This window comes from Malurus melanocephalus, unplaced genomic scaffold, assembly GCF_030028575.1.
Source record: "Malurus melanocephalus ecotype Western Australia unplaced genomic scaffold, MMel_1.1 scaffold_356, whole genome shotgun sequence".
Classification (NCBI taxonomy): domain Eukaryota; kingdom Metazoa; phylum Chordata; class Aves; order Passeriformes; family Maluridae; genus Malurus; species Malurus melanocephalus.
In genome coordinates, this window is record NW_026623588.1 from 62975 (window position 1) to 73401 (window position 10427).

Below are 10427 nucleotides of genomic sequence, written 5' to 3' on the forward strand. Positions count from 1 at the left end.
AGGGAAAAATAACAAAGGCGGATCAAAGCTGAAATCGCACCATTGCTTGGCAGCAGAGGAGTGAAACAGCTGCAGATTGCCATTATGGAAAAAGATTAAATAACTTTCTTATGGGATCTCTTTGGCTGTGCAAAGATATAAACTATTCATTGGCTAGGAGGGCTGSAGTGAAGCTTTTCAAGCTCACCCTGGAGTGGACACTGGTGGGATAATGGTTGATAAAGCTCTGCCTCAGTGTGCTGGAGCAGGAGTGTCCCAGCACCCCGTGGAGGGTTGGAGGGAGCAGGTAGAGCCTTGGCAAAGGAGCTCCTCCTGCCTTGCCCTGGGTGCTGTGGGGTGAGCCAGGGCTGAGCCCAGAGCCCTGAGCTCCAGGGCTGCCAGAGCAGAGCTGGGTAGCAGCCTGTGCTATGCAGTCAGGAATGGCAATAAAAYATTCCTTTTCCAGGCACAGAGTAGCAGTTAATGCTGTGGGTGACTCTGACACTGACACTGGTACTGGCTGTAAATCTGATTCTGGCAAAGCTCTGTTGATTTATGTTTACTGGTGATGCAGCTAACACATCTAGGATAAAGGACTGTGAACAAGGAGGGCAGGAGATTATATTGCCCATCCAGTAACCAAACAGAGCAYGTCTGTGCAGTGCAAAGTGTCAGGTCCCCATGGCACGGCTCAGAGAAGACACTGGGTAAATATTTGCTTGGATGGGACATGTGTTTGTCATCCACACAGGAGAGCATCAGCTCCATGCAAAGGTGGGAAAGCTGGAACTGAAGTGATATGTGTTTAAAGTGAATTATGAAGTGGGTGCTAAAAGCTGTAAGGGGCCCAGCCTTTTTAAAATAACTGTTGCACTGGGAAGAACAGAGTTGGCAGGCAGACTCTTCTAGAAGGTGCTTGGGATGAGTGTTTGCAGCTTCTCTCCCTGGGAGCTTGGCCAGAGGAGCTCAGCACCAGGAGCCTGTCTCAGAGTGATGGCAGGACCAGAATCACATCTCTTCACACATCTGATTGTTTATGRCCTCAACTTCTCTCCCTTTTTAGCCCATTTTGGAGGAAGAGAGGCTGTATTTAATGGGAATGCTCCCCTGCACACCTCTTGCAAGTCTCTCCTTGCGTGGCCATGGCTGATGCCCCCCTCACTGCTTCTCCTCTGAGTCATTCCCCCGCACTGCCCGCAGCCCCCAGGACTCTCCCAGTTACTCTGCAATGTGTTTTCTGCTGTGGCTGGGGCCTCACAGCCTTCTCTGGCCACTGCTTTATCTCTGTCTCTGATAGGRAAGTCAAGCCCTCCTAACCAGCCAGGCTGGATCCCTTTGGTAGGAGCCAGTGGGCACCTCCCAAACAGTGACAGATGTGCCAAGAGAGACTCCTGCACAGGCATCTCCCCTTCCTTCTCCTCTGGCTTCACCTCATCCAGTCAACACYCAGCCTACTGAGTTAGAAGAGTAAAATGCCAGGTGCATGGCAACTCCTTCCAATTAACAGAGCAGAAACAATCAGCAGAACCACCTACTTCTTAGRTCTCAGAGAAAAATGCAGCTCCTTGCACCCAACAGCCCTTGCAGAAGGGCTCCACCTCACTGACAGCTCCCCAGGTGCACTCACAGCTCAGCAGCATCGCTTCCCAACTCACCAAAAAGCTGTACAGAAACAAATATATCAGGTGGGAAAACAAATTCATAATCAATTAGAGCACTGCCACCTGGAAGTCAGAAATGCCCTGTGTGCATTCTCTGGCAAACTGATGAAGCGGTTATTCCATTATCCAAACTTTGTATTTTTCAATGCCAGCACCATTCCTAGAGCAGCTGARCTCCACTGCTTTCTGATATGAAAGGGATATGATATGCCAGGGGATATGACTTTCTGATATGCCAGGGAACTCCTGTCTTGCAGATCCAACCCATACCAAGCCAACCTGCTCCGGGACRGCGTGCGGCAGTACCTGCAGCTGCCAGCAGACCAGACAGTGCTGATCCTCCACGCCAAAGTGGCACAGAAATCCTACGGCAATGAAAAAAGGTGGGAGATTGTTCCAGCTTCTCCAACAGCCACTTCTAAACCTGGCTACCCAAAGCTCCATTTCAGCCTTGCTGGATTTAGCTGATAAGAAAGGTAGTAGCCCTGACCTGTATCTTGCCAGTTGGATATTCCCAGTGGTGAGGTTCCTTCCATGAAGAGGTGAAGAAAGACAAAGTAAAAGAAGTGAGGATTCTACTCAAATCTTACACTCCAAAAATCAAAGGTTGATGTTTTAACTGCCCTGTAACTCTTGTCTTAAAATCTGCACGGCCACAGCAGGGACTGGGGCATTTCCATCAATGCCAGTGGTCCCTATAAAGCTGCTATTTTTGAAAACCCTTCCCTCACTTCAAAAACACCTTGAGGTTCTGGCTTGAATCTCCAAAATTGCTACTCCTGGGCAGTGACGTCAGACTGCGGCACTGCAATATAATTAATCCTCCATTAATCCTTGTGATATAAATACTCCTCCGTTATTACCGAGTATGGAATAGCTATGAGGTGACGAGCTCAGCCTCTAAGGCATAACCACCCAGACCCCAGCGACCCCAGGAGACAGCTCTGGGATGGGCTGGCTGTGCCTACAAAGTCCTCACCACATCCAGGCTCCTGCCAGGGGCTGCTGGTCCACAGGTAAAAATGTTATTTCAGGACAGAATCTTCCAGCCAGGAGGGAGCCCTCTCATCACAGCCTCTTTTCTCTGCTCCTGACCCTGTGCAAGGGATGAGCATGAAAATCAGACCCAGGTCTGGAATGGGAGAGAAAACCTGCACAGAGCTCCCAGGTTAAAGTTTAAAGATGCTGGTGCCGTTTTCCTTCACAGTGGGAGTCAGGGGCCCATCCTGTGGATGAGTTGTTTGAATAAACCTGTACTCAGAACTTCAGGGCTCCAAAATCTYCAACCCCCTGCACTGGTGTTTGCTCTGTTAGTGTTTTACCCAGTATCACTAGAGGATGAATTTACACCATTCACRCAAGGGCAAAGACAGTGGAAACCCAAATAAAACACAGGAAAACAGGTTTCCAAACTCCTGGCTATAGATTTATTTGCATTGGGCTCCAAAACTGATTGTGAATGCAAACTCTGTTCCCAGCCTGCTCAAACTCCCACATGGCAGTCAGGCAGAGGCAGGGATCTGATCCTTCCTTTTCTTTGGGAGGGGTGGAGGTGTGGATGCCAGGGTCCCTGTCCTCCCATCCCAGAGCCATCCTGTCACTCGTGGGATCACAGCCACCAGTGCCACCAGCAGATGTGGCAGCTGAGGCTGGAACCAGGCACTGGAGGCGGTGGAGGGCTGAGGGTCCCCAGCCCCTGGCTAAAGAACCATGTGCCTCCCGGGGTGCAGGGCTGCTCAGGGTGCTGGTGATCCCCAGTGAAGGGAGAGCCATCCTGCCACTCCTTTTCAGGGTGCTGAGGGCAGTGAGAAAATGTCCCCTTGTCTCTGCAGGTTTTTCTGCCCCCCACCTTGTGTTTACCTGAGCGGGCCGGGATGGAAGTTAAAGCAGGAGCAGATAAAAGGTAAGCACTGGGCAGCAGCCCTGGACCTCTCCTCCCTCCCTTCCTGCACCACAGGGAGCTGCCTTCTGCCTCTGCAGAGGGGAGAGTGACCCAGTTTATGCTGGTTTCAGCCCCCCAAACTCCTTTCCTGCTCAAGCCTGAGCTCTCTGCAGCCCAGGGAGGAGTTTGGCCATACTCCACATTGGTGAATCTGAGCCTGTGCAGGGGCTGGAAGGTGTTTCTTGTCTCTTCCAGCCAGGGACCTGGGAGAGGCTGGATTTCGGGTGTGTGGGTACATGGGGCTGGACAGCATGGGCAGCAGCYTGATGGAGACCCAGAAACTCAGCTTTGAGGAGCAGCCAGACTCAAAGGTAAAGCCCGTGGCTCTCTGGGGCTSTGAGGTCCCCCCCATGCAGGGGCTGGGCTGTCACCAGCATCACCCTACACCCTGGGATGTCACATCTTCCCTGTCCTCAGGGTGTCACAGTTCTTTTTTCCTAGCCATAACTCCCCACTCCCACTCYGTGGCACGTGCAGCAGTCCAGGCAGCCCAAAGATCCCTGTTTTTCTCTGGAACCATCTTTTCAGGTCGACAGCCCTGTGATGGCCAAATTCTGCACAGCTCCCTTAGCTCTGTTTTTTTCTCCAGATGAGCAGCACTGCTGCTTGTCACAAAATGAAAGCCTGGTTCTTCATTTGCAGATAAACAGCCAAAAAAAAGCACCCCAGTTGACCCCAAAGTTCAAAAGCTTCAGCAGAGCTCTGACATCTTTTGATTGGAGGAGAAAAAAAAGTAAAAAAGGCATTATCTGGGGTCCTGAAAGAGCACGGGGTCTGAGCCAGGCCAGGAACTTCACAAAAAGAGCCTTTGTCCACAGTGCTTGCCTTGCTGCTAAGGCACAGCAAATCAGCCAGGCCAGGGGAAACCATAAACCAGGGTGATTTCTCATGTTATGTGGGATAAATCACAYGTGAACATTCATTTCCATAAGGAATACTCTGCCCCCAGTGTAAATAAAGCCTCTGCCGATCCCCAGCTCTTCAYTCCACCTGTAATAACATCTCCGATCGTTTCTCCCTTGAAATGAACCCGGGGCTGGTTGAAAGGGCGCTATTATGTCCTTGTGGGGCGGTGAGGAGGGTGAGGATGGCTGGTGGGGCTGGGCTGGAGCTGCTGGCAGCCCCTCTYTCCGTGCCCTCGCAGGGGTTCAGCTGTGCCAAGGCCCTCTACATCTCRGACACGGACAAGCGCAAGCATTTCCGTCTGGTCCTGAAGCTCTTCTTCAGCAACGGGCAGGAGATCGGCACCTTCCACAGCAAACTCATCAAGGTCATCTCCAAGCCCTCGCAGAAGAAGCAGTCGCTGAAGAACACGGACCGTGCGTACGGGAATGGCTCTGCGGGGAGGAAGGCGGGTTCCAGCCCAGGATGGGAGGATCTCTGCTCACAGCTTGGCTCTGGAGTGGTCCAGGCTGGACACAAAGCCCATGGGAATTCCCAAAAGGGGATTTATCTGGACAGTGATGTCTCATTTGCAAATGAGAATGTGTGTAATGCCAGTGTGCCCCCACACTGTGAGTCTCACCTGCGCTCACACAGAGGAAGGCAGCAGGGAGGGTGCTGAATTCTGCCAGGCTGAGTACCAGAGCCATCATTCATACATGGCAAGCACTGATCCAGCCTCCTCTCCCCACAGTCTGCATCTCCTCGGGCTCCAAAGTGTCGCTCTTCAACCGCCTGCGCTCCCAGACCGTCAGCACCCGCTAYCTGTCTGTGGAGGGGGGAGCCTTCATCGCCAGCGCCAGGCAGTGGGCAGCCTTCACCCTCCACCTGGGTAAGAACCTCGGGGGACACTGATGCCACCGTGTCCAGGGCTGCCTGCCTCCAGCCCTGGCTCTCCCCTCCYGCCAAGCCAGTTCTTGTGGGCAAAATGGGTGGGAATTGGCCTGGCAATGCAGGAATCTGGCTCGGTCTCACCTCTGCCCAGCAATCCTGGTGTGTCTCTGGGTGTTTCCCACACGGGGGCTGTGACCAGGGCAGCAAGAGCTGTACTGGTCTGGAGGTTCACAAATCAAGGCAGTAACTTGCCTGGGAGAGGTCAGAGCCCAACAGCATTCCTGCCCACGCTGCTTCCAGCGGTGTCTCTGCAAGGCACTGCCTCCCCGTGCTGGGYTCCAGGGAATGGTTATCTCTCCAAGCAGTCAGCACGTTCAGAGCAGAGAAAGCAGTAAGAAAGCAGCGGGAGCACGGCCAGACCTGCGCCCAGCAAGGTTCACCCGCTGCCGGCTGCTCGGGGCGCTGACTCTGCCTCTCCCGTTCCCGGCCAGCCGACGATCGCACCCGGAGCGAGTTCCCCCTGCGGGAAGGGTACATCCGCTACGGCTCCGTGGTCCGGCTGGTGTGCACGGCCACCGGCGTCACCCTGCCACCCCTGGTAAGCTCCACCCTGCGGGTGTCGGGCACACGGACCAGCCGCTCCCCGGCGCTGAGCCCCGGTGCCACGGCGGGATGTTCCCGGTGCCACGGCGGGATGCTCCCGGTGCCATGGCGGGATGCTCCCGGTGCCATGGCGGGATGCTCCCGGTGCCGGTGCCATGGCGGGATGCTCCCGGTGCCATGGCGGGATGCTCCCGGTGCCATGGCGGGATGCTCCCGGTGCCACGGCGGGATGTTCCCGGTGCCATGGAGGAATGCTCCCGGTGCCATGGAGGGATGCTCCCGGTGCCATGGAGGGATGTTCCCGGTGTCGGTGCCATGGAGGGATGTTCCCGGTGCCATGGAGGGATACTCCCGGTGTCGGTGCCATGGAGGGATGCTCCCGGTGCCATGGAGGGATGCTCCCGGTGTCGGTGCCATGGAGGGATGCTCCCGGTGCCATGGAGGGATGCTCCCGGTGCCATGGAGGGATGCTGCCGCCCGCAGATCATCCGGAAGGTGATGAAGCAGTATGCCATGCTGGACGTGGATGAGCCCATCTCGCAGCTCCACAAGTGTGCCTTCCAGTTCCAAGGCAGTGACCGCATGTACCTGTGTCTCTCCACGGAGAAAGTGATCCAGTTCCAGGTATGGCAGTACAGGAGGTGGTGAGGATTCCCCAGGGTGCTCCTTTATCACCTCTCCAAGCTCCTCTGTGCTGCATCAGGCTGAGAAACGTCACCAGGAGGGGTCTTGTATCCAGATTAWGGCCAGAATGGTGGCAAAGCCATCTGCCACTGTCACTGAGGTCTTTGAAAAGGAATCACGATCCCCATTTCCCAGTGAGCGAAGCAGTGAACGAACCAAGATGCTGCGAGCAGAAGCCAGGCGTCCCAGCCCCATTCCTCACCATCTCCACTGCAATGTTTGGAGCTGTGGCACTCTCTGCAGGCATCTCCCTGCCCAAAGGAAGCCAACCGGGAGCTGCTGAACGACGGCTCGTGCTGGACCATCATCAGCACGGAGACAGTGGAATACACCTTCAGCGAGAGCCTGGCCTGTGTCCGTGAGCCCGTCAGCCCYGTGCCACTCATCGCTGCCCTGCAGGTAGGCACAGCCACGGCTGTCCCTCTGTGTCACCAGCCTGCCTTGTGCCTCCTGCTCCTGAGCCCTTGCACTCCTGAGTGGCATCTCTCAGTTCTGGGATGCTCTGGGAATGAGATGCTCAGTGGGCAGAGCATCCTGTGGGAGAAGGAGCCTGGCTCACTCCCCTCATAACACTGCCACATGCTCTGCCTGTCACAGCTCACGGGTGGCGGGGACGTGGCCATGCTGGAGGTGCAGGGGGAGTATTTCCATGCTCACCTCAAGGTCTGGTTCGGAGATGTGGAAGCGGAGACAATGTACAGGTAACACAGATAAGTGGCAGAGAGCAGCAGCCAGGTGTGGGCTGTGCTGGGCAGATCTGGGGAGGAGGTGGCTGCAGACCCTGYGGACAGGGCACTTGCAGAACTAAGCACGGGCATTGCAAGGACAGGCAGGGATGAGTCCAGTGCCTGCTCTCTGCCCTGGCTACAATCTCGGGATAGCCATGGGTGGGGGACAGCAGAGACCTCAGGGAGCTGCAATCAGCCAAGCAACCCTGGCAGAGAGGAATGAAAGACGAGGGAGGAGAGAGGAAATTAGCTGGAGGCTCCACACTGAGCTGCAGGATGGTGGAGAAGTGCTGTCAGCCACTGCTGGCTGCTCCTGCACAGGACTCTCCTCAGTTAATGCACATTTTCTCTCCTGCACTGTCACCAGGAGCCCCAAGTCCCTCGTGTGTGTCGTCCCTGATGTCTCTGCCTTCGGCAGTGACTGGAGGTGGCTGCGCTATCCCATCACGGTCCCGCTCCTGCTGATCAGGGACGATGGCCTCATCTACTCCAGCTCGTTCACCTTTACCTACACCCCAGAACAGAGCTGCATCCCAGGGCAGCAGGTGCTCTCAGATATCCCCCAGGACTCAGACAATTTACTTGACAGCATCCATCAGGAGTTTACCAGGACCAACTTCCACCTCTTCATGCAGACATAGCAGACTGGGAGGGCAGAGGCTTGGCCTCGCTGCTGGCCCAGGGAAGGGGAACAGCCCCAAGCCCTGCTCGGGGGAATCCACCCAGACCTTGGGGTGGCCTTGCCAAAGGGTCTCCCCACTCCTCGAACACTCACCATGCTCCTGTGATTTACTGATTYGTCTCTTCCTCACGGCAGCATCTTACACTGCTGAGATCTCACATGAGAGCATCAATAAATCAGGCTTGAAGGACTCTTTACCGATTCAATTGCCTTTGTACTAGCTTGCATGATTTACCTGCCTGCTGACACAGAGCACCACTGCTCCCTCAGTGTCCTCAGTCCATGTATTCAAAGGCCAGGAGGGACAGGGATAACGCACGAATGYGACCTTAAGTGTTACTGATCCGTGCTAGGAATCCCTGCATCGCTGCTGTGCTTTTCATAATGAGGAGCTGCTTCCCAGCAGCCAAATACCCAGCACCAGATGTTTTGGTTTTTTATTGGAGGCCCAAATGGGGTTATTTAAGAAGGAAAAGGGAAAAAGAGAGAAAAAACTTCAGCATGAACCCAGCTCCTCCCTAGCTGGCGTGGCTCTGCCAAGCTCTGTTGTTTTACACAATTAGACACACGGAGAAATGCAGTGCTGGCATCAGCAGGAAAGTGCTGATTTAGAAGCCATAAAAAGCAGCCAGGTTTCCTGGAGCTGGACATGAGCATTTTGCAGAGTGAGTCTTGAAGGCTTTATTTAGATCTCCCTGGCATCCAAAGGCCCATGGTGTACCTGGAAACCTTCTGGTCTGGCAGTCCTGAATTGGGATTTGAAACAACCCAACAACCAGACTACAGTGGTGGTTGATCTGCTCTGACCTCGGGGCGGTGGGCAGGGGAGCAGGGGAAGCAGAGCGCCCGTGACCTGCAGCACCCTAGGGTGCACACATGGGCATCACCCAGATGTTTTCTGTGACCCACATGTTTCAGATGTCAGCACTGCCCTGCACGCTGTCCATCCTCAGCCTCATCACATGCAACCCCTGACACTCTGTGGCTCCAGATGCTGCACTGGGGCTGCAGGGGACCCACAGCCTCACAGCACCCAGCAGGGAGGTGTTCAGGCACACCTGGARTCTCAGCTTCCCCCTCTGCAGYTTGTATACATCCCTGGCTCCCATGRGAAGCTTGGATCCCAGGATCCWAACTCAGGGCTTCCCTGGGGACAGCACCTCCCTAAACCTTGTCAGGAGATGGAGTTCCTTCTTCCCCAAAGCAGGAACCTCACTGAGGGTGAAAAGCTGTTGGCAGACACATCTCTGCATCTGGAGCTGCTGTTGAAAAACTGGGAGAACATTACAGCACATGCCAGCAGCCTGGAGGAGGACAGGGCTGGAAGACACAGGAAGGGACATTGGCATGAAGATCTGCAAGGGATTCAAAAAGAAGCAAATCCCTCGAGCAGGTGGCAAGGTCCCAGTGTGCTCGTTGTTGGGAGCAGTGGGACAAGCCTGTACTGCTCCCGTTCCTGACAAATGCCCGAGTATCTTATACAGGTGTTGGGGCAGCAGGGGCTCCTCCTGTGCTGCTGCTGCTGCTGCTTGGGCCACCCCCTCAGCCACAATTACCACCCCCTGAACTCACCTCCCCAAAAAATCCACCCCAAGCCTAATGCAACTGAGGGAAAGATGCAAGAAAATACTTCAATCAGCCCAAATAGAAGATCCCCTATATTTCCCCCAAAATCATTTCCTTCCTCATCTACTCAGTGAAGAGCTGGAGGGCGGTGAAAGGATTGGGCCAAACCTTTTGGTTGCTGCCTGTATCARGAGTGTCTGGAGCCCACAGGCTCCTCTCCGCTCCCTCAGAGGCCGGGGCATAATTCACATTTTATGAATGGAAAGCACCCTGGGTTATATTTAGCACCAACCCAGACCCAAAGGGCAGAAGGAGCAGCTCTTATTGACTTCAMGGGCTTGGAACAAGCCTGCCTTGTTATGTTTACAGCTCTTTGCTGGGTGGAGAGGCCAAGAAAGCACCGAGCGGCTCATTCTCGAAGCCTGATGGATTAAGCAAACAGCCGCAGTAATTCAAGCCACATGGGGAAAGGGGAGAGGTGGCGGGGGCTGGGGGAGCCTCGAGGGGCTCCTGCCTTCCCCCACCGGCCACAGGCTGCCTTTAATCTGCTTTTCACAGCAGGTCCCGCACCGGGAACGGGGAGCTCTGCAGCTCCTGGAGGAGCCACTTGCCTGCCACAGGAGGAACATATGCTCCACGTCGCGCCGCGGAGCTGGGAGCGTGGCACGGCTGTTTATTTGCATAATCGCTGATTAACACAAATGTCTCGGACAGGCGCCAGCCAGCCAGTTGCATGTTCTCGCTCAGGAGCCGGCAGCGCCTGTCTCTGCCGGATCCTACAATAATCCAGCATGTGTCCGGGAAAC

General features: G+C 55.0%; 1 protein-coding gene across 1 annotated transcript; it reads left to right on the plus strand.

Moving 5' to 3' along the window:
• The first annotated feature begins 709 nt into the window (after nucleotides 1–709).
• Nucleotides 710–8272, plus strand: RBPJL (recombination signal binding protein for immunoglobulin kappa J region like). The gene is made up of 11 exons (XM_057378404.1): nucleotides 710–753; nucleotides 1880–2023; nucleotides 3473–3543; nucleotides 3778–3893; nucleotides 4727–4901; nucleotides 5219–5356; nucleotides 5850–5956; nucleotides 6445–6585; nucleotides 6889–7044; nucleotides 7243–7346; nucleotides 7741–8272. The coding sequence occupies exons 1-11, from the start codon at nucleotides 710–712 to the stop codon at nucleotides 8012–8014; spliced, it is 1470 nt and encodes a 489-aa protein (XP_057234387.1). The 3' UTR covers nucleotides 8015–8272.
• The last annotated feature ends 2155 nt before the right edge of the window (nucleotides 8273–10427 follow it).